A 24,861-nucleotide genomic window follows, 5' to 3' on the forward strand; every position below is an offset into this window, starting at 1 on the left:
CCCAAAGAAGTGTGCGACTTTTTGAACGAGTTTCACATCTGTGATATTATATACATTAAATTTAATATTAATGTTAAATTAAATTATTTAAATAACTAAAATTAAAATATTTATCAACTAAAGATATATGAATATTTATACGTAATATATTATATATATATATATATAATTATATTGTCTAAAAATAATTCAGTATATTATATTGTGACAGTTTTTGGAAGCACTGCAACGTGACTGCAACGTATTTTGTTATTAATTTCACGTTAGATCGTACTGATTAATTCAAGGAATTGGATCCGGCTTTTTGGGCACACCGAAATCATTTTTGATATAATTATACAGAAAAGTTTGTATAAAACAATATTTACAATTTATGCAATCATAAATATGAACTAATTAAATTTGTTATTTTTTAGAAAGGTATGTTGTTTATATACCATCAACTCAATAACATTCATTTGCCGGGAAACTTTTTTTGTTTATATTTCTTGGAATATTAATAATATATTATATTTAATTAATTAATTATTAAATAATTATTCTTTAATTTCCAAAATTTTATTGATTTAAACGGTTTAATAAACCCCTACACAAAATAACAATAATTTTTCTACCCTAACCTCAAAAATATTTTTTAAAATAAAATTTTGTATTGTTTATATATATATATATATATTATATTGTATATTTATGATTCTTAATTTTATGTTAAATCGTTTCTTTTCTTTCTTATCAGGGTATAATTTTTGGAAAATCTTTACAATGAGTTCGATAAAAACACCTATTACAATTCTTAACGAAATGATGGTAAAAAAGAAGATAGTACCTGTGTTTGAATTAATTATAAGTAAAGGTATTAATCAATTTACGTATCAAGTTTCTTGTGATGGATTAGTCGCAATAGGAAGTGCAGGATCAAAAAAAGATGCTAAACAAGAAGCGGCAAATCAAATGTTAGAAAAAATTGCAGCTCGAGATGCTCAATTAACTGGAAAATCATTAAAAAGATCACTTTTCACGAAAGATATAAGAGAAAATCCAATAATATGCAAAAAATTAAAAACAATTCCAACTTTAAATGCTGTAGGATCATTAATTGTAAGCTTATTAGGCTTCTTTAATTTAATTATATTACAAGTAAAAAAAGAAATATAAAATTGCGATTTTTCATTTTCTTTTTTTTTTATTTTCAGGAAATCTGTTCTAAAATGTTCAAGCAATTGCCAAATTATGAGATTAATGAAACGGGTCCTCCTCATATGAAAACATTTTCTGTCACTTGTACTGTTTCAACATTTACTGCTTATGGTGATGGTAAATCGAAAAAACAAGCTAAAAATGAAGCTGCATTAAAAATGTGGGAAATGATTCATGAACATATATTCACAGAAACAATAAATTGTGATTCTCAGAACATAAAATTAGAAAATGAACAATCATTGCCAATGAATTTACAGTCTACGTTAAAAAATTCATTAAAAGAAAAATTGGATGAGAAAAATGTGGAAAATTCACAAAAAAAAGACAATGAAATTGTTCAGGCAAATTCAACGAATGGACAAATTTTCTCAGTCACTAAAGTTGAAATTCAAGATAAAAATGAGAGCGATGATCAATTGATTCCAGATTCTTCAATAAAAACAAAAGAAATTAACAAAACTGATGACAGTGCAAAAAATATCAAACCAGTTTCATCTTCGGATGAAAAAGTAACAGTCATTCCACCATCTGATGAAAAGGACAATAATGTAAATTCAATTTCATCATCGAATGAAAAGAAAAATAATGTAAAAGAAGTTATTGTCGGAAAAATTAACAATACCTTTGAAAAATTACAAAATACTCAAAATTCTCCTTTATTGAAATTTATGCAAATGAAAGCAAATGCAAATAAGGCACTTATATCTGATGGTCATTTTAAGAAATCTTTTTCAAATGAAATTCGAGAATTGGTATTAAAGCAGGTGATCAATTTAATTGATAAAATAACTAATGTAGATGAAATTACAGAAAAAATTGTTTTTGATGCAAGACAAAGTTTTTCGGAATTATTGAAACCATTGAAATTGATATATAAACATAGGAAATTAGAAACAAAATCGAGCAAAATTATAATACATGTTCAAATATCCACAAATCCTGATATTCATGAAATTGGAATTGCTGACAATCATCATCAAGCGGAAATAAATGGTATGAAACAAATTTTACATTTATTGACTAAATTGATGTAAATGATATCCATTTATACTTAATTATTCAAATTGAATAATCTATATATTGTTCTGGCTATTTAATGGCTTTTTCATTCATTTTTGTTTTATTAAAAAAAAATATATGTATTTCTTTGTTTCTCAACATAATGATTTTTTTGATTTAAAGAAAAAGAAAATTAATTTTTAGTTGTATAACAATTTTTTTTTTAAATTACTTTTTTTTTTGAGCAAAAAAATTGCTTTTAATATAATATTAATTTCGACTGTAATAAATTCTTGGATTGATGCAAGAATATAAATAATTCTTTATGATTTATTAACTAGATTATGTTAATGTTAAAAATTAATTAAATGAGATCTTTCTTGTGGAATTTATATTTAAAATGTTGACATTTTTAGCATGTTAAAAAATTAAATTGTCTATCGGTAGTGATAAAAAAATTTTTATTGTAAAAGAAAGTCTCGTGAAATTAATTTATGTATATATATATTTTTTTTTGTTGAAAGAGAAATATATGTAATAAATAAGTATTATAACTCAATAAAATAATATAAATAAATTAAGTTAAAATTAAAATTTTGTGATGTATTTACGTACGGTCTTCCTAATAATGTAATATATTTTTTAAATAACAAATTTTCTATTTGATATCACATAGTAAGGCAACACCTCGTAATGTCCAATGTCGTGGATTATAATCTGTCTCAAAATCAATTGATCCCACATATTTTTGATCTGTTCTCTGTGGTTTTCTATATATTGGACATTCGTATAATTTTGGATCTTTGCCAGCTGTTGTGTTAATTGCATAAATATAAATCACTGGCATTTGTTCGTAAAGAACTTTTGATTTACTTTCGACGAGTTTTCCACTTTTTCGATCCAATGAAGCACCTTCGAGAAATAAACCATGAACATAAACTCCCTCTTGTGGTTGATCCTTGATATCTTCTTTATTGTAACGTGTTATTAAATTTTGCAATACCACTGAATCCAATGCCCATCCTTTATGTGCTCTTGTAACTTCCTACAAAAAAAAAAGTATATTAATTTATATTTTTCAAAATTAAATACCTTTCTTTCTTTTTTTTTTTTTTACCTGACGCATTGCTGTTAAAAAACCTTGGGGATTAAAAAATCCAGTCATCCAAAAAGCAGTTGGTCTTCCATTATTACACCATTGTCGAAATTGATAATCTCTTTCTAATAATTCTGTATACCAAAAACCTAAAGTCGCTGATTCCCATGATATTTTTGACCATTTATCAGGAATTCTTGCATCGTACATTGCATCCAATGATGTACGTAAATTTTGGCTCATTACTATTGTACCATCGATTGCTAATTTTAAATTTGTCAAAGTAGAATGCACCTCTTTGATCACTTTCATAATTCTAAAATAAAAATATAAAAAAAATTACTTAAATTATTATTTACTAGCAAAATTAAACGCGCGCCAAATTGAGTATTTAATTGTTTATTATAAAGAAATTAAAGATTAATATTATCAATAATAATTTAATTTATTAGAATATTATTACATATTAAATGATAATAATGAAAATTATATGTTTACAGGCCTCGGATTATACGACTTTTTCCGACTTTTATCGACTTATTTTAATAAAATGCGACATTTTTTTTTTACATTTGAAAAAAAATGTAAATAAAATAAATTTTTTTAGTATAAAATTTATATCTTCTTCAGATATTCTTCAATTCAATTATTTAACAAATTTTGAACTAAAATGATTCTTCACTAAATTAATTATTTTTAATAATTTTAATGAAATACATTACAAATTCAATTATATTAAAATTATTTTTCAATTAAAATTTTTATGAAATTTAACAATTGTTTATAATTTTAAAAAAATATCACAATAAAATTGAATTATTTTTAAAAAATTTTAATTCAAAATAAACTAAAATTCAATTATTACCCGAAATTTTAATTCAAAATCAATTAAAAATCCAATAATTATCCAAAATTTTCAATTTAAAATTTAATTATTTACCAAGTTTTTAATTTAAAATGAAATAAAATTCAATTATTTTCTAAAATTTCTATTCAAAATTAATTATCCAAATTTTCAATCAAAAATGAACTTAAATTAAATTATTATCCAAAATTTCAATTAAAATTTAATTATTTCCCAAAATTTTCAATTCAAAATGAACTGACATTCAATTATTTTCCAAAATTAAAATAAAATAAAATTTCATTATTCTCAAAAATTTGAATTCAAAATTAATTGAATTTTCAATAATTTGAATTGAAAAGCATCTAAAATTTAATTATTTCTAAAATTTTCCATGAAATTTTTTTTTTGTTTTGAAATTTAATAATTTCAATTATAACTCTAAGGAAATTCAATTATTTTTAACTATTTTAATAATATTCTTTGAAAATTCAACTATCTGAAACCATTTTTGAATTAAAAATGATTTTCAAATTATTGTATTTTGTCCGCATTTTCTAATAAATTTTTAGTGAAATCATCTAAAATTTTAATTACAAAATACTTAAAGTTTCAATTAATTTCAAAAATCTCAATTTTAAATCTTTGAAAATTCAATTAAATTTAAAAAATGTTTTCCAAAAATTGTTTGATAAATTATTTTTAGTTCTGTAAAATTTAATAATTGTTTGAAAATTAACAATATTAATCAAGCATTTTATTATTATATAATTTTATATAACAAGAAACACACCTGTCGACCTCTTGTCTCAAAAATATATTCATTGGCAATAGTGGTCCCATTCTTTGTAGGGATTCTTTTACTTCAAATGAATTATATTGTTTTGGTAATTTAATTAGCATATCATCGGCCAATCTGTAAACAACACTTTCTCTAGTTTCACCACCTTGTGAGCCACCTTCTTTTGGTTGAACACTTAAAATTGTGTCCAATATACCCTTTGCAGTATTTATTTGATAAGTAATATCAGCATTTGGATGAAGTCCAAAAACTTCTGGCGTATCGTACTCTGGCAAATTATTTATATAATCAAGATAACCATGAAGATTTCGCGTTAACGGTACTCTATAACCCCTGTAAAATTCAAATCCCGAACGAAGAAGAACATCAGAGAACCAAACATGAGTGAATGTTGTAAGTAGACGTTTATCAAAATCGTCAGTAACTCTTCCACCGTATTGTACCTTTATGAAAATATTAATTTAATTGCAATAAATTTTTAATATTAAAGGTAAATAAAATTAAATAATTACTTCTCCTAGCATATAGCAAATAGTTGGCCAAGAAACTCCCTTTTTAGGATCCATGTCATCTAAATGATTTTGAATAAATTGAACTGATGCGGCAAAATCAGCTTGATTAAATTCATAAGGTATATTCCAGCCAAGTGGACCAAATTTTCTTCTCTCTTGAACAACTGTATGAAGAAAAGCAACTGCATAAAGAAGAGGTGGCCATTGTGGTTGTGTACTATAATCCAATGTATCCTGATTAACTCCTTGGTAAGTTCTTTTTAAACTAGCTCTTATACCCTGAGGTGGTTCATTGGTAAATTTGATAGCCATCTAAAAATAATATCAATCAAATTTCATGATAAATTAAGAAATATTTGATTATTTTATACTATTACAATTATTAAAAATACCTGTAACAATCCAATTGGAAATTGTGCATGCACTTCGGTTGTCATCCAAAGACGAAATGAATCATGAATACTATCAGTCTCAACAAGAACGTCCATTGCTTCCGTACAAAATGGAAGAGATAAATGAATATTTTGTAAAAGTACCCAACCACCGTCATTCATTGCGTCACTTATCATTTTTCTTGCATGATACTCTTGACCTTGACCCATTGACACTGATCGTAATTCTATAAAAAAAAGGTAGAAAATTAAAAAAAATTTAATTTCACCAAATTAAAATAATTATATTAATACTAACGTGTTGCTTTTTGTTTAGCCAAAACTGTAATCTGTGGACTTGGATCAGAACCAATTGATAATATACAAATAAGAGGTGTTCGTGGCTCAGATTCAAGCCAAGTTGCTTCTAAATCCAAAATTTTTGCCTCACCATATTCTTTGCCCAATGATTCAATGACATATTTTTTAGCTTGCGAGAGTGTCCTATCAGGACTCCATGAACGTATCATTAAAAGTTTTCTAAATACATCGAGACTCTTTTGATAACCACATGGCAAATCTTCCTCCTCGGGTCTTTCCTTCTCGTACCAATTTCTCCATTCTTTTTCACTAAATTCAATTTTTGTTAGTACCTCAGAAAAAACTTCAAGTTTACTTATTTCCACAAGATTTAACCATGTAATATCTAAAATCCATCGAAATGGTTTTGGTGTCACTCCATTAAGATCAAGTGATGCTCCACCTTTTATAAATGCATTAAATTCATCATGTGAAATTATTCCACGATGACAATCAATTTTCATTGCCAACATAAGTGTAAATAATGATTTATGCCTTTCGTAAAGACTTCTCAATGTGAATGCCCACACTTCATATGTTAAATGACGTAAAATATTATCAATTCGCTCTAAAGTTATTGAACTTTTTATTGATTTTGTTATTGAACTATCAAAAATTGTTAAAAATTGTTTTAACGAATTTTGATACATAACATTAACATTACTCATTTCGACAATTAAAAAATAAAGAATTGAACCACGTGCAGCAACAGCTCGAAATTCTTCACGAGCAATAGTAATTTTCTTTTCAGTAAGTGCTGATACCTGAAGTTTTTCATTAACTGATTCGGCTGTTGATTTTGTTTCCTGTAAAACATTTATTAATGCTTCATCATCGACCAATGAACCTTCGGATGATGTTAGTCGATGTAATAATGTACTCTCAAGTTCTTTCATTGATCTCTGATTTGTCATCACCGATTCAAATAATGCAACACGTTCAGCTTCAAGATCAGATTTCTCCATTAAAATCACACGACCCAAGAGCTGATCCTCCAATCCTTGCATTGTAACAGTAAAATCGATAATTGATGTTTTTGCTGATATTTCAGGACTATAGGCAGGATTTGGAAGTTTTGTTGTTATGTAAAGCATAAAACCAGGCATAACATCGCATTCCTTGTCGCCTACAATGACTTTTTCAATTGAACCCGATTTAATAAAGTTTTTTTCAAGAACATTATCAATTACAGGATCGAGTTCCTCAGCCACATCTTCTATTAAAAGTGGTCTTCCTAATGATAAACTATCTTCAAGATGTGTTCGAAAATATTTATGATTGAGAGAAGTGATTTGAAGTTCATTGGCGGATTCTTTATTTTTGACCCACATTTTTCCTTGATTTTGTGGATCAACCAACAATGGATATGAGGATGATTTTGTGACAATTAATGCATTTTGAACTGAGAGTTCATCATTTGGTAGACCTTGTAATGTCCATTCGGAAACTGTTGAAGATTCAACTAGCATATTAATAATGTTTAAATTCTGTGTAAAGGGAATTGTTCTTGTTGTTAGAATATTCATCCAAGATGATACAAGGGTAGCTCGATATTGTTGATTATAGGGTCCGCAATAGGAGAGAAAACCAGTTGCTAAAAGAACATCGCCTACGAGACGACCTAATTGAACTTTGAATTCTTTACTTTGTTCGGTCCATCTTAATTTTTCTCCACCTAATCCATTGATTAGAGCTGTTGCAGCTGTCATTTTTCGGAGACAAACATTAGCTGCTTCGGTTAGACGTTGTTTTTCTGAAACTGCAGCATCATATTGTTCCTTAACAGCTTGTAGGGCCATTTCTCTTTCCAATAGTTCACGTTCAGCGTCAGCAAGATCATCCATTGCTATCTTGAGTCTTGCTTCTTGAAGTGTAAGATTTGCCTTTAGAGGTAAAACTTCTTTATTAACGGAATGAAAAAATGACATTGCTTTTGTCCAAGAGAGTAAACCTGCCACATCACCGCAAACACGTCTAGCTGTTTCCATATTATAGTCTTCCATTTTAAAATAAGGCTGCAATAATTCGACCATTTCATTATTAATAATGTCCTTGGGATAATTTTGCAATTGTAGTAGAAATGTTGCACTGGCCATCATTTTCAACGATTCTGCCCAAGATGGTTTGGGACATTGTGCTGTTGCATCTGGAATTACGGAACCAACTTTTCTTTGAAATAAAATAAGCACACAATCCATAATTCGCATTATCAAATGAGGTGGTCGTCCTAATTTTCGCACAGTTGCTATGTGAGCTGGTTTAATTGTATTTAAAGCGGCTTCAGCTTCTTCTAATGCTGGTTTTGCTGCCTCCAATTTTTCCTCAGCCAATGCCTTTTCATTTGCAATACATTCGACAAGCTGTTCAGCTTTCTCTTTTACTTTTTGCACCTGATTTTTAAATGTCTCGGCCTGCATTGCACGTTCAGTGACTTCCAACAATACGGACTCTGCTTTCTCAGATGCTTGCACAAGTTCCTGTTCCATGACAGCAAGATCTCTTTTTAAAATTTCCACTGATATCGAAGCTTCCTCTAATTTTGCCAATCCAGTGTCCATTCTCTTTGCACCTTCACCTAATTCATGTTGTTTCATATGATAGATATTTTTATAGCCACCAATGAAATTTAAATACGATTTCGGTGTTACATGAGTGGCTCTTCGAAATCTTTGAAAATATTCCGATGATGTTTTAGCCACAACATCCTGTATTGTTCCTAAAGCATTCACCAATTGTCCTTTCACTTCATTTGTACATGCAATTTCAAAATCATGAAGAAAATGTTGTGCCACCAATGTTAAAGCATCACGTGGCCACGGCTGAAACCAATCTATCGTACAACCAGAAATTAATGCCGGAAATCGTTGTGCTCTATTGCGAAATTTCTCACCAACTGGTGAAAAACAAAAGACAACATGAAGATTTTGACATGTTCTTTGCAAAAAATGTTCCATTACAATTTCATTATTTAACGTTCGTTTTGGATTTTCTCTCTTTAATGATGGTGTCAATTCAGAAATAATTTCAGCCTGTTCATCCCGTGTAAATAAATTACTAATAACACCCGAACTTAAAATATTATTCAAATATTCCAAAAAACCCTCTTCCTTAATATCAAGATCGGTGAAAATAAATGTTGTACCTTTACCCTGTCCTCCACATGTTCTATAGAGAAATTTCAAATCCTCAAGAAAATTTGCAACATTATAAGATCTTGTCAATGTAATTTGAAATGTTTTATAACCGGCAATAAATGATGAAAGTTTTGTTAAACTTTGCTTTCCTGAACCACCAACACCAACTAACATAACATTACCCCTTGGATGTCTAATAACACGGGATATTTTCACCAAATGTAACATTGCATCGGGGAAAAAAACTAAATCCATACCCGATCCTCTTTGCATTTCATTAAATTGCGAGAGAAACATTTCTAATCGATCTCTAAGTATTTGATGATCATAAACTGGTTCATAAACTTTTGGTAATTCCATATCAGTGTCCTCACCTTCTTCTCCAGTTGGCTCTGGTGCATCTCTCATAAAATCAACAAATGCCGGATCAAGGCCAATCATATCGACATAAGAATCACCTAATGTATTCTTAACAACTTGAATTAATTCTTTATCAAACCAATTTTTATCAGCTTTCAATGTAAAACGATCACTAAATACCCGTGTGCATTCATGCTTCCAAAGAAGCATTAAAATACTTTCTTTTTCAATCACTGTCGACAATGTTCCCACCATTCCTTGCCAAATACGCGATAAATCTCTTAAACTAAAAACATAATGAAATTTTGCCGGTGTTGGTAATAGAGTGTCACGCGTTTTTTGCCACAATACTCTTGTCAATGGAACTAATTTCTTTATTAAATTTCTCACTTCTAGTGAAAAGCCCCTTTTTGAATTATAGTGACCCTCACCTAATACACTAAAAATTCGATCAATTGACAAATCATTTGGTAATGTACAATTAAAAATACAAAATTGTCTCTTTAATCTCGATGGAATATCATTTCGTCCTCCACCTGGTTGTCCCATTGCGCCCAAAAATGTAACATCAACAATATTAGTGAAATCACCTGGTTTCTCCAATGAATAAAATCCCTTCATATCCATTGTCTGTCGGACAATTTCATTCGTAACTTGATCACCCCATTCATTTATTTGTGGTAGATTTATATCGTCAATGAAAACTAACATTTTTTTACCACCCGGTGGTCCAAAAGTATTGCCCATTCGTTTTTCCACATAACTTTCAATTGTTTTTTGAAATTGATATGGAGTTGTCGCCGAACTAAAATTAAATGATCGACTCAATGTTGTTTCTTGATTTGCTCGTTTCATGTATGCCTTTAACATAACAGTTTTTGCTGAACCTTGTTCACCAGTTAATAACACTGCTCTATCCTGACGACCAATTAAATCAATTAAATATTGTATTCTCACATTATCGGTTATTGGCACAAGAATACTATTATAATCAGGTGTTGCATAATCTGGATACATGTAATTTGTCACCAAACTCTGCCAAATGTCCCATTTTCCCTTTTCATTAACAAAAAAATCAAATATCGTTGCTTTTGGATACTTTTCTGATTTTGGTAAATCCAAAAATTGAAAATTATCCCTAAGATGTTGATCATATTTTAATCTGTCATCAGTTTCAAGAAGTGAACCTATTCCCCAAATTAGTGCAAAAACATAAAATCGTTTCAAATGCTCCGCTGTCATTGGCTGGGGATGAAATTTCTCAATCTCATCTTCGTCATTTTCATTCTCCGGTTCAACTTCCTGTGGTACTAATCCTTCCAAAAGGCATAACATTTGTCGTACCATGTTACATTCGAGAACTTGAATTGCCAAATTTACATTTTGGGTCGTCCATGTGTAAATCTGAAAATTTACAGTATAGAAATTTTACATTTATTGTACATTATTTATCGATTTTACCTGAACAAATGATTCCTCAAATGATTTTTCAAAAATTTCCTGTTCAAGTGACGTTCTACCCTTGAGCCATGCAGTGACAACTGGATTCCAATCCAATCCTGATGAACTCATGTAGACCATTCCATTACGTGAAACAGTTGCAGGACTAGCATTATCAATATTATGTGGTTCAAATATTATCTTACAAGTTGAAGCCATTGATAATCTATCTCCATTTGCTAATGTCAATGTTTTATTATCATCCAAAACTGAATTTAAATTTTCAATCCAAATACTATCGACAGGTCCATCCAAAACCAACCATACATGCTCTCCTGGTTTCAATTTTAATGTCTTTCGCCATAATGCCGAAAATATTCCATCTGTCCAATCATTTGTCGCCACATCCAATCGACCAAACATTTGCGCCGCTGTTATACTCTTTGGATTCATTCTCATTTCTCTAAAAGAAAAAAAGAAAAAAAAATTTTTAATTAATTAAACTATTAAATTATAAAATCACCTATGAGCGTCGCCACACTGAGTCAGTGCTTTCATTAAAACATGAATGCAGCTCGTTTTGCCAGCTCCCGTTGGTCCAAGAGTCATAATTCCATGTCTAACACGTTGCGTCTCATACAATTGAATTAATTTCAAAACCCATGGTGGATGATAAATTAATCCCGCCTCCTTAATTTGTTGATCAATCGCAGCCTCTAATTCCGGATAGGCCGTTTTCTCAAGAACCTGATTTGGAAAAAGATCAGCTACCAATGATATAAAAAGTGGCTCATCCTCATCTGTAGAAATTATCAATTATTATTTCTCTTCATTTTTTTTTAAAAATAATTAGTAAATTTACCAATTAGTTTCGAAAGATTCATGTCCCTCAGCACTCGCATAACAATTGTACTTTCAGAATCTTTGGAATTTGTTCTTTTCGCCGCTCCAAGTGTTCTTAGAACCGAGAGAATATTTCTTAAACCAAAATCATAATGTACTTGTTTTGTTAATTGCTCCTCGCACAATTTATAAAGTGTATAAAATTTTCTTGCAAGCGTGATATTTTCCAAAAAACCACAACTCGCGAGTTTTACTCTAATAATAATTTGTCTATCAGGCACCATCATTGCAACAGTTCGAAATTGAATTTTTAAATTTTCTGGCAATTCTTTTCTCCCTGCATAACCTGGATTCTGAAAAAAATTATTAATTTATTTATCATATATTAAAAAAAAATTAATTTCAATTTATTACCATTGTTATAAATATACCCAATTCGGGACACATGTCAATTTGATCGCCATCGGTAAATAAAAATTGTTTTTTCTTTTCTTTTTTTGCTGCCAAAACAACGGCAACTTGTTGTGCGGCCACTGAAAGAACTGGTAATTCAATTCTATTGAATTCATCAAAACAACCCCATGAACCACTTTGCGCAAGTCCTTTATAAATACGACCCAATCCTCTATAGTCCATTTGATCAGAGCAATTAAAAACAACAACATATTTTGCTAATGTTTTTCCCATGTCTTTAACAGTTTCAGTTTTTCCCGTTCCAGCTGGTCCACAAGGTGAACCACCCATTGACATTGATAATGCTTGTGCCAAAGTAATGTAGCATCTGTCAATAAATTTTTTTTTTTTTTAAATTGAAATAAAAATCATTTGACACACAAGATCATTTTGAACCAAAAACAAAAAAAAAAAAATTATGCTCAAAAATCAATATACCTGTCTGTTAATGGTGTTATCACTAATCTCTCAGTACAACCAAGATATTCATTCATATAAGTGAATTGAACGTCTGTTATGTGAATAGCAGTTTTATCAAGATCTTCCTTAAAATAAAAACGACATTGTTTCAACCATTCAAAATCATTTACTGAACGAACGCTTAATCGGCACTGAAATAACAAAATTATATAAATTAAATGTAGAACAAATTTTTTTTTTTTACAATAATTTGATAAATTATTTGTTGCACTTACAAGAATATCGAAAATATCACGTTGATGAACATGAATAGTTATCAATGTTTCAAATTTTGTTCTATCAATTTTAGTTAAATCTCTTGTTGTCTGATCAATAAGTGTATTAAGTAATTCCAAAAATCGATTATTTGTTTCGCTCATAATTTTTTTATCATTTCTCGCTTGCATTAATGCCAATTCAGCGTCTCTTGTCCAAATCATTTGTATTCCTAAAATACCAACTTGCGCTGGCATTTTATCAAGAAAAAGTAGTAAATTAAAATTTTGATCATTTATCATAACATAAGCTTGACGTATAATTGAATGTAAAGATTGTTGAGATGTTTGTAAAAGTTGCATTAACCATGTTTCGACTGATCCCTCAGCTCTTACTGCTCTTTCGAGCTGAAAAAAGATTAAATAAAATTCTTTACTTTAATCTATAGTAAACTTTAGTAGTGTTACTTGCAAAAATTATTTAAAAAAAAAAATTTAAGGTGACTGAAAAACAAAAATTTTTCTTGTACTACTGATAAAATTATAAAAATTAAATATCTGACTGAATATTTACTTGTACTACATTTAAAATTATAAAATTTAAATATTCTGACTAAATACGTACTTGTACTACTTTTAAAATTATAAAATTTAAATATTCTGACTAAATACGTACTTGTACTACTTTTAAAATTATAAAATTTAAATATTCTGACTAAATATGTACTTGTACTACTTGGAAAATAATAAAACTTAAATGTCTGAGCAAACACTTACTTGTACTACTAATAAAATGACAAAATTGAAAAAAGTCTGACTAAACACTTATTTTTGTACTACTTATAAAATGATAAAAAATTAGTTTGACTAAATATTTATTTGTACTACTTATAAAATTATAAAATTTAAATGTCTAAGCAGACACTTACTAGTACTACTGATAAAATAACAAAATTTAAATGTCTGACTAAACACGTACTTGTACTACTTGGAAAATAATAAAACTTAAATGTCTGAGCAAACACTCACTTGTACTACTAATAAAATGTCAAAATTTTGAAAAGGCTGACTAAACACTTCCTTGTACTACTGATAAAATAACAAAACTTAAAAAGTCTGACCAAAGAATTACTTATACTACTTATAAAATTATAAAAATTAAATATCTGACTGAATATTTACTTGTACTACTTTTAAAATTATAAAATTTAAATGTCTGACTAAACACTTACTGGTACTACTTTAAAAATTATAAAATTTAAATGTCTGCCTAAACACGAACTTTGTACTACTTTTAAAATTATAAAATTTAAATGTCTGAGCAAACACTTACTTGTACTACTAATAAAATGACAAAATTTTAAAAAGGCTGACTAAACACTTCCTTGTACTACTGATAAAATAACAAAACTTAAATGTCTGACTAAACACTAACTTGTACTACTTTTAAAATTATAAAATTTAAATGTCTGAGCAAACACTTACTTGTACTACTAATAAAATGACAAAATTGAAAAAAGTCTGACTAAACACTTATTTTTGTACTACTTATAAAATGATAAAAAATTAGTTTGACTAAATATTTATTTGTACTACTTATAAAATTATAAAATTTAAATGTCTGAGCAGACGCTTACTAGTACTACTGATAAAATGCCAAAATTTAAAAAAGTATGACTAAACACTTCTACTTGTACTACTGATAAAATTATAAAAAATTATAAAAAAAAACTAAGAACTTAATTCTAAATTCTTGTATTTAACTAATGTCATACAATAATTGTTTCTCCCTCCGATGATATAATAGCCATCATTTTGTTGTATTCAATGTCATGAAATTTGACAAATCTTGTATTATCAAATATTGATAATAAATGATTTTGAATTGTATGTGAATCTGAAGCTTGTCCTAAAATTTCCAATAAAGCCGGATCACTAACAAAAAAGAATCTTGGAAACATCATTCTTTTTTTCTCCAAATATCTGAGAACAAAAAAAAAAAAATAAAGTTTAAAAACTTTTCACAAAATGATCTAATTTTGTCAATTTATATGAAAAAAAGAACACTCACCCACTGAGGGATTTTTGACACAATTCCAATTGTTCTTGTAAATGTGGAAGTAATTGTTTAAGTAAATCATCACCAACACAACAAGGCACAACACCAGGTGTTTCATGTGCCCTTTGCATTATTTTTTGCCAACTTTTATCAATTTTACTAAATCTTTTTGCCTCCTTTGGCAATTGTTTTGCAATATCACCGCCAACAAATACAGCCTCAAGATAAACCCACATATTTTGTACCAATAGCCATCTTTCTAAAATTTCATTAGTATTTGACAAATCGCCAAGCCATTGTTGTATTTGCTTTCGAAATGGTGCATTATAACGATTTGACATTAATGATCCCAATATCATTAGACTATCTTCAAGTTGTCCAATTGTTTCTGCTGTTGTATCACCTCTTAATAATAATTCACCTCTATTATTAAATGTCATAAATGTCAATTCATGCGATGACCATTCATTAACAACTTGTCTTAATTTAGCTTCAATATCCTTTTCTTTCATAGCAGAAATACAAATATCCTCAATATCCTCCTTATGCTTTAATAATGGCGCTTCGAGAATATTTTTTAAACAAAAACCCTCACTTTCTAAATCAAATATATGACTAGTTACCTCAACAATTCTTTGCCAATGACGTGGTTTCATTGCTTTATTTGCCATTAATTCCAATAATGGACACATATCATTAAAATCGTCAATTGTTTTTTTCAATGCAAAAAATGCTGGCCATTCCTTTAAACCTTTTGGCAATTTGCGACAACGATTTTGAAATTCCATTAATTCATTATTTATCTCTTCAATATTAACTTCACCCCATGGAATATCATAATAACTACTAACTCTATCAATAACATCATTATATAATTTATATAATTTTTGAAGAAGATTAAGCTCCTTTCTTATTTGTGATAATTCAGGATAATCAGTTGTTGGCAATCCAAATAATTCCTCGCCATTTTGATAGGTTTGCAATTTTCGCCACATTCCATCGAAACGATTTTGAAATAAAATTTGACGATCTGACGCCTCACGTGGCGTTAAACCCGATTGCATTGGACCTGAATGTCTATATTCATCGCAATAATTTTCATTATCATAACGAAATTTATCTAAATTATTTTTTAATTCCTCTTCAAATTGTGGCTGAAGTGTTAATAAAAGAACATGACTATCCAATGCACGCGCTTGCAATTGTTGCCATGTGTAACGAAGATTATCAACTTGTTCAAGACATTCACGATCAACGGGTACATCATATCTTGTTACAATATTAAATGCCTCTTCAATTGGATCAATTTTTAATTCCATATCAACTTCTTGTTCGCGTATTTTTTTCAATGTCTCCATTATTAAACGAACATCATCCAAATCACGTATTTGTCGATCTAATTTTCTTTCCATTTCATTAATAACCGCATAAACATATTCCATTTCTCTTCGATATTTTTTTTTCATCGCTTGTCCAATTTTATGCGTCGATCCTAAATATATATACACAGAAAATTATTAAAAGGCATTAAAATATAAGCTGCAATGCTTATTATTTTAATCCAATTTTGCTTATTTTAATTCATTTTGTTATTAAAATAAGCAAAATTTAAAAAAATTTTTAAATCATTTGGTCAGATTTAAGATATTAATATGATAAATGAGCCTACCAAATTTTATCTAAATCTATTAAAACCTGTTAAAATTATCTTCTAAACAAAAAAGAGATCCACAAACACACACATCCGGACAATTGATCACGATCTCATATAACATGTTTCTATATAGAGAAAAATTTGTTTCCGACACTTTGAAAATTTTTATAAACGAAAGAATTACAAAGCTTATACCCAGGTGAAACGATTCTACGGAAACTATACTCCACGGAAATTCCGTACGGAATTCCGTAAAAATTTCCGCAAAATTTTTGAAAGAAGTTGTTTTGTAATTTTGCGAATTTTTTATAAGAATTACACACATAATCTCTATACAGAATTGTAAAAAATTTTTGTTAGAATTTCACAACTGTACACTGAAAAAAATTTAGCCGAAATCCTCAACTACCTTTAGTTAATTGACATCTCAAATAAGTTTGACTAGATATTAATTAATCTATATCATAAATTCTATATTATATCCACCAGAAACATCATCGTCGACTAGTTTTCGTTATAGTAGCAGCAGTTATTTTAAAATCACAAAAAAATCAGTAAAAAATAAAAACAGAAAATTAAAAGGCATTAAATTAAGCTGCAACGCTTATTATTTTAATCCAGTTTTGCTTATTTTAATCCATTTTGGTATTAAAATAAGCAAAAATTGGATTAAAATAATAAGCGTTGCAGCTTATTTTAATACCTTTTAATTTTCTGTGAAGTGGTGGAATTTTATTGAAAATTTTTTTGCAATTCTGTATGGAATTCTTCAAAAAAAAAAAATTCGCAAAATTACGAAAGGAATACTTTCAAAATTTTGCGGAATTCCGTATATGGAATTTCCGTGAAGTGATTTCCGTAGAATCGTTTCACCTGGGATATTCCTCCACGAGGAAGCAAAAAAAAAAAAAATGAAAATAAATACCTTTTATGTCCATATAGAGTCCGTATTTAAGTTTTTCTGTTGCTATTGCAATTGATGAGCCAAGAATCACCATATCTGGTTCCGTTGCCAATTTATCTTCCAATTCACCATGTTTTCTTAGCATACTTTCAAAATTTGTCAATGATGTTTGTAATAGTTCCCTAACACTTTTTTCATTTTTCCATAAAAATTTATATGGTTTCCATCTATCCATAAAATCATTAAGATCCTGTTTTAAATCCATTGTGCATGTACTTAATAATCCTAACATTTTGATAATTTCCTTATTCTCCATTACTAGAGAATAAAAATTACGTTGCTGATTAGGAAATTCAGTTTTCTCTTCAGAAAATATTTTATATAATCTTCGTCTTCTTGTTTTTGGATCTTCTGGATTTTCTTGACTTTTTTTTTCGGCGTCGACTTGTGCATTTTTCACAATATCAACTAAATTCTTTTTCGGTGCCCATGGTAAACTCTTCCAATGATGCTATTATCAGAAAAAGAAAAATTCATTTTTCTATTTTATAATTGAAATTTTATTTTTTATATACCTTTTCATTTGCTTTACTTCCACCGGCATTCCATTGTGATACACCTTTTGATACTCCAGATATTGTTCTTCCAATTGCTGTTAAAGCATCTTGAACTTCATCTAAACTGTGTCTAACAATTACTGACGGTATCATTAATGTGGCATGAAGTAAAAACACAGGCTGTGGTGATTTTTCTATTTTAAAAAAAGGATAATTAAAACTTTATTAAATTAACAAAATTATTGTAACAAAATTATTATAAATAATAAAAAAAAATAAATATAATATACCTGAATCAATTTCAAGAACAAATCGTTTTCTAATTGCGTCCAATGATGTTTTAGTTACTTTTATCAGTACATCAACAACTTTTCGTGAATAGTATCGTCTCATTTCAGAAACAGCATTTCGTACCATTTCCTGCATTCCTTTTGATAAACCACCACCAGGTGTTGATAATAATTGATGTGGATTATCAAAACATGCCCAAACAACTGACCAATCTTGTTGTTGTTGTTGTTGAGATGTTTCATTTTTCTTTTCCTGTGCTGATATATTTAAAAAAAAAGTGCATTTAATATTTTCAAAACCATTTTTTTCAACTTAAATCAGAAAATAATAATTTATTATTATTTATTAATTTTTCTTATTTAATTTATGAAAGTTAGTCATTTTTTTTTATTATTGAAAATAATTAATTATCATTATCGTTATAATTACTAACAATCAGCATTTAAATAGTCAAATTGATCAGAATCGGCTTCACTTTTGAAAGCAATTGCTGCATTTCTAACAAGATCCAATACTTCTTCAACAGCTTCTTCCACCATTTTACTCTTTCGATTCAAATCTTCAGCAGCTGTTCTGCAAGTTTCTTCAATTTTTTCTATAAAATTTTCTACATTCCATGGCTCATCTTCCGGTAGTGAATGAAGAGTGATTTTTTGCATACTTGCCAATACCTGTAAAATTCTAAGCGGAAATTTATTTTTTTATCATCAAATTATAATAAATTTATTTTAATTATTATTTGGATCATTATTTAATTGATTGAAAAAAAAATTAATTATTAGTTCAAATTTTGATTCAAATGATAATTATAAATAATTAATATTTTGATTTTAATTATTAAAAAAAAAAAAAAAAAAAAAAAAAAAAAAAAAAAAAAAAAAAAAAAAAAAAAAAAAAAAAAAAAAAAAAACCTGTTTGTATAGACGTCGTGAACACGAGTTATGAGAATACCAAAAGTTTTTATTTGATCACGAGTATTTTGATAAAATGTCTTCCATTCTTTATTTGTCCAATTTAATGTGACAAGACCAGATGTTAAAAGTGATGATACACGTACAAGATGGGGCAATAACAATGGTCTCACTTCTAATTTTACTCTTCTTGACGTTGACACAAATTCATCCATCAAAAGTTGAAGTGAATCGTTTATTAATATAAAATGCTCCTTTTTGGAAAGAATTGTCAATGCCACCACTGGCAATTCCAATTTCATTTTCACTAAACAATCGGATTCACGAAGAAGAAGCAAAATTCGACTATCTAAATTGACTTTTACTTTCTTACTTTCTTGATCGAGTGCCAATAATGGTCTAAAAAAAAAAAAAAAAAAATTAATTTCAATATTGAAAAATTTCTTCAAATACCAATTTCAGAGAAATATTTTATTCTCAGAGCCAAACCCATTTGGAAAGATTTCCCGGAAAGTGACCCCTGGAGGTTCTATCAGAATTCCGCCGGAACTTCCAACGTAATTCCGTCGGAGTTCCAAAGAATTTCCGATGGGATTCCAACGGAATTAGGACTCTAAAATTTTTGAAAAAAATTAATCGGAATTCCGTCGGAATCCCATCGGAAATTCTTTGGAACTCCGATGGAATTACGTTGGAAGTTCCGGCGGAATCCCATAGGAAATTCTTTGGAACTCCGATGGAATTACGTTGGAAGTTCCGGCGGAATCCCTTGGGAATTTTTTTGGAACTCCGATGGAATTCCGACGGAATTACCTTGGAAGTTCCGGCGGAATCCCATAGGGAATTCTTTGGAACTCCGACGGAATTACGTTGGAAGTTCCGGCGTAATCCCATAGGAAATTCTTTGGAACTCCGATGGAATTCCGACGGAATTACGTTGGAAGTTCCGGCGGAATCCCATAGGAAATTCTTTGGAATTCCGACGGAATTACGTTAGAAGTTCCGGCGGAATCCCATAGGAAATTCTTTGGAACTCCGATGGAATTCCGACGGAATTACGTTGGAAGTTCCGGCGGAATCCCATAGGAAATTCTTTGGAATTCCGACGGAATTACGTTAGAAGTTCCGGCGGAATCCCATAGGAAATTCTTTGGAACTCCGATGGAATTCCGACGGAATTACCTTGGAAGTTCGGGCGGAATCCCTTGGGAATTTTTTTGGAACTCCGATGGAATTCCGACGGAATTACGTTAGAAGTTCCGGCGGAATCCCATAGGAAATTCTTTGGAATTCCGACGGAATTACGTTAGAAGTTCCGGCGGAATCCCATAGGAAATTCTTTGGAATTCCGACGGGATTACGTTGAAAGTTCCGGCGGAATTCTGATAGAATCTCCAGGCGGCACTTTTCGGGGAATCTTTCCAAAAGTGGATAATAACTTTTTATTTGTTTCAAATACAAAAAATTTATTATATGAAAAAACAAATATTTATTTGGCTAAGATAAATATATCCTTTCTCTGCATGTGTAAATAATATTATGAAGGGAGGAAAATATATATAATAATGAAACAAACTTTTTTAATGCTTCTTCAATCACCCATGAATTTTGATGTGTCCAAACTTCACCAATGTCTGTTTGATATTGTGAAATAACAGAAATTGCATGATTATATCTTTTTATAAGATCAGCTGTTACAGGTAAAGTTTTTAAAATTGGATGACTTGAAACTGAATGTGCAAGATCATTCAAATGAACCCTGAAAAAAAAAGAATTATACTAATTTTTTTTTTTTTTGGGGGGGGGGGGAATTTCTCCAAGATGAATAATTTTTTTTAAAAATTTCAAACTTTAATGAATGTGCCCAAATTAATCTTCCAGCAATTGGCGGCAAATGTCTTGGCAATGGTGGATCGTCCTTTTGTTTTTTGAACAATTTCAAAATTCGTTCAATTTCCTTATCACAATAGCGTACAACCATCACATATTTTTCATCTAATTTTGTTAATGGAATTTTTTCACTCACCTAAAATAATAAATTTGTGTTTCTTTATCATATTCGTATAATTATTTATTAATTATTTATTAATTATTAATTAATTGTTAGTTATTTATTAATTAATTTAATAATATATAATTACACTTTCAAAACGAGTTAAAAAACGAATGCTTTGTGGCGTTTCCCAAACATCGGCATAATTTTTTTCAATAATTTCACCGATATCTTTTTTTAATGTATCAGTTTTTTTCATTAATTCATTATAATCTTTGTCGAATTCCAAATTTCTTGGATCTAAATAATCATAAGATTTACTGGTAGCAATTTTTTTTGCCTCATCAAAAGTTTTCATTGCTTCATCTAGAGCTAAAATATTTTTATTTTATGTATAAAATTTTATTTTAGTTTTATTATTTATATATATATATAATATTAATATTATTATTATATTATTAATATACCTTCCCCTAATAATAAACCCTCCATTCTTCTTTTAAATAATCCCTGATAATCTTCAATAAGATCAAACATTGTTAAAATATTTTTAATTCTTGCACAAAATGAATCAAATCTTCCAAAAACTTGTGTCTCGGAAAAAATAAATTCCTTCTCTGTTATTGCTGGTGAACATCTAACGAGGCGATATGTTTCTCTGTATGCTCTAGAATTTAAGAAAAAAAATTTTTTAAATGACAAATTTTATTAATTTATTAAAAAAAAGTAGTTTATTTTATTTTTTTTTATTTTACTTATTTAATCGTAAACAATGTTTTAATCTTTGTCTCGCAATATTTCTATCCTGTGTCCAAACATTTTCCCGTCCTCTTTGAGTAACGTAATCTCTACATGCTGCAATCATTTGATTTGTAATTTTCACCATTAATGAACTTGTTCTTTCTGAAGTGTTGTAATATCTCGAAACACTGTAAATCAATCTAACAGTTTGCAAAAGTGACACCAATGAATCTCGCATTCTCACCTTAAATATAAAAAAAAAAATTTTTAAATATTATTTAAAAAATATATTTTTTGAAAAATTGAAAATGATTTACCGGATCATCAAGATAGAGGCAATGACAACATTTTTCTAAGGCTTGAATAAATTTTGCATTGTCCTTCGCCTCATTAAAGCAGTAAATTACTTCGTCTTCTGTATCAACCCAATTTTTAATTAATTTCGATCTCATTACTTGAAGACACAAGAGAGACATTTTTATTTCATGTTCCTAAATATTTTGAGGAATTTAAATAAATTTTTTTCACACAATATTACAATAATAATTTTAATAATAATAATAATAATAATAATAATAATTAACCTGTAATTTTTTAACAAGTTGACTAAATTGTGCTCCTCTACGTTTCCAATATTCTAATTCTTGTTGTGGACCAGAACAATCATTCTCTCTTCGAATTTGTTTGCTCTCAAGAATAAAATCTTTCAATTTTTTTGTCCAAATACGAACTCGTTCTTCAACTTTTTCAGCTGATTGAATATTTGAAATAAATAATTTTGCATCATCAAAATTATGAATCTCATCCATTAATAATTCTCCATCATCAAAAATGCTTCCATCTTGAGCAACTTCCTCGCAAACTTTATGAAATTTTTGTAATAATATAATAATCAATTTAAATTAAATTATAATTCTTGCATCAATTATAAATTATTACTTTTTTTTTTGTTACAAAATTTTTTAATTTCAGAAATAATTATTCGAAATTATTTCTATTAAATTTTTTTTTTTTTTTTTAAATGGTAAATAAAAATAAAAATTTGTTTAACCTTTTAAAGCGCTACAAAATGATCGTAAACCAGGAAGTAAAAGACTTTTGATCATTGGACAATCATCGTCGTCCTCAATTCCAGGATGTGCTAATGCATCCATAAAAACAAATTCCACAATTCTTTGTATTGATGGTATCACTCCAACTTTTTTAGTATCTATTACGCCTGTATAGAGATCTTTTTGAAAACCTTCTTCTGGTAATTGTTTCGTGACACTGATTCTAAAAATAAAAAATACAATTTTCTTAAATTAAAAATTTTTTATTTTTTTATTATTATATTCAATATTTTAATTTGCATTTCTCACCGAAACATATAGACACATATTCCTGTACATGGAATTTGCCAACCATCAGTGAGGAATAATTTTTTTTTCGGTGGATCTTTTTGTTCTTTTATTTCTTTCACTTTTGGCACTGTGGCATTTCCTTGTTGTCTAGTGGAAGTCTTATTTGTTGTTACCTTGAAATAATTTTTTTTTTTTCAATTATGGATTTTTTTAGTAAAAATTATTGTTGAATATTGGAGAAATTATTTTTTGGAATTTTTTTTTTTTTTTGAATTATAAATACCGTCTCGGTTATTTTAAGAATTTCCGGTTCGTCAACTTCTTGATAATACCACATGAGAGTTGATTTCATATGTGGCAAGAATAATTGATTAATTTCATCCAGCATATCACCTTCAAAAACATTATCCATAACTTCATGACGAGGAAGTCCCGTTGCGTCCATTAATAATTGAAAAGCAAATTCGAGACGTGGATCCATTTCCCCACGACGGGCTTTTCTCTCGCATTCTTCTCGTCTTTTCTAAAAAACATACATTTACAATTTTATTTACTAAATTCATTAATTTTTTTTTTTTATAATTTAATGAATTTTTTATTTTACCTCATAATTTTATTTACTATTTACTTATTTTAGTATTATTAATATAATTTACAAATTTCATATTTTTATGTAGATTTTTTTAATTAAATTTAATTTAAATTTTAAATAATTTTTATCATTTTTTATAGTAAAAACAACCTGAAGAATATCATCACCAGTAGCATCTTCTTCACTAGATTCCTCAGAAATTTCCGATCCCTGTGGGACCATTTGTGGTCCTTGAACGAACATTTTTTTTTTTATGACAAATCGCAAATAAATTTTATTTATTAACTTTTTTTTATTTATTTTATCAAAAAAAAAAGAAAGAAATTATTTAAATTTTGATTTTTAAAAAAGAAATATTCCTGAATAATAAAATCAGACTGAAAATGAAATTGTTTAATTTTTAACACTATCGGCGCGCAATAAAATGAGAGAAGTTGGGAGTGAAAATAAATGAGGGTGCGAGGTAAGAAGGTGTGAGTATCATGTTTGGTACCAGGTACCAATACCTCCCTCCCCCCCACACTATATATTCTATTTCAATTTCAATCGACCTGTATGACAGTTGATTTCTGACTTTCAAGGTGTTAAAGAATTTAAGTGACAAATATTTATTATAAAAAGAAGAAAAATATTTTTTGAAAAAGAAAGAAGAAAAAGAGAAAAATTAATATACGAACTAGAGAATTTTTACATAGTAAAATGTAAATGGCTGAAAATAAATAAATGAA

At 28.5% G+C, this 24,861-nt stretch overlaps 2 protein-coding genes across 3 annotated transcripts; one reads left to right on the plus strand and one right to left on the minus strand.

The window, feature by feature from the left end:
* The first annotated feature begins 91 nt into the window (after positions 1 to 91).
* LOC127280732 (uncharacterized) lies at positions 92 to 2,372 on the plus strand. 2 transcript variants are annotated; one of them, XM_051303958.1, is made up of 3 exons: positions 92 to 420; positions 737 to 1,098; positions 1,194 to 2,372. In XM_051303958.1, the coding sequence occupies exons 2-3, from the start codon at positions 763 to 765 to the stop codon at positions 2,232 to 2,234; spliced, it is 1,377 nt and encodes a 458-aa protein (XP_051159915.1). In that variant the 5' UTR covers positions 92 to 420; positions 737 to 762; the 3' UTR covers positions 2,235 to 2,372. The 2 variants fall into 2 exon arrangements, with proteins under 2 accessions (XP_051159915.1, XP_051159916.1); XM_051303959.1 differs by having other exon boundaries at positions 92 to 346.
* On the minus strand, positions 2,281 to 24,376 carry LOC127280735 (dynein axonemal heavy chain 5). The gene is made up of 30 exons (XM_051303963.1): positions 24,284 to 24,376; positions 23,825 to 24,064; positions 23,560 to 23,714; positions 23,250 to 23,473; positions 22,783 to 23,060; positions 22,516 to 22,689; positions 22,213 to 22,442; positions 21,925 to 22,124; positions 21,606 to 21,829; positions 21,315 to 21,490; positions 21,041 to 21,223; positions 19,465 to 19,863; positions 18,987 to 19,234; positions 18,553 to 18,810; positions 18,281 to 18,456; positions 17,727 to 18,216; positions 15,160 to 16,639; positions 14,864 to 15,071; positions 13,110 to 13,496; positions 12,853 to 13,025; positions 12,376 to 12,742; positions 11,981 to 12,314; positions 11,642 to 11,918; positions 11,140 to 11,581; positions 6,144 to 11,082; positions 5,846 to 6,072; positions 5,454 to 5,765; positions 4,933 to 5,384; positions 3,317 to 3,611; positions 2,281 to 3,244 (listed from the first exon to the last, which is right to left on the minus strand). The coding sequence occupies exons 1-30, from the start codon at positions 24,374 to 24,376 to the stop codon at positions 2,858 to 2,860; spliced, it is 14,028 nt and encodes a 4,675-aa protein (XP_051159920.1). The 3' UTR covers positions 2,281 to 2,857.
* Positions 24,377 to 24,861: the final 485 nt, after the last annotated feature.

This window comes from Leptopilina boulardi, unplaced genomic scaffold (genome assembly GCF_019393585.1).
Source record: "Leptopilina boulardi isolate dan_hultmark-lab unplaced genomic scaffold, ZJU_Lbou_2.1 LbouV2_249, whole genome shotgun sequence".
NCBI lineage: Eukaryota > Metazoa > Arthropoda > Insecta > Hymenoptera > Figitidae > Leptopilina > Leptopilina boulardi.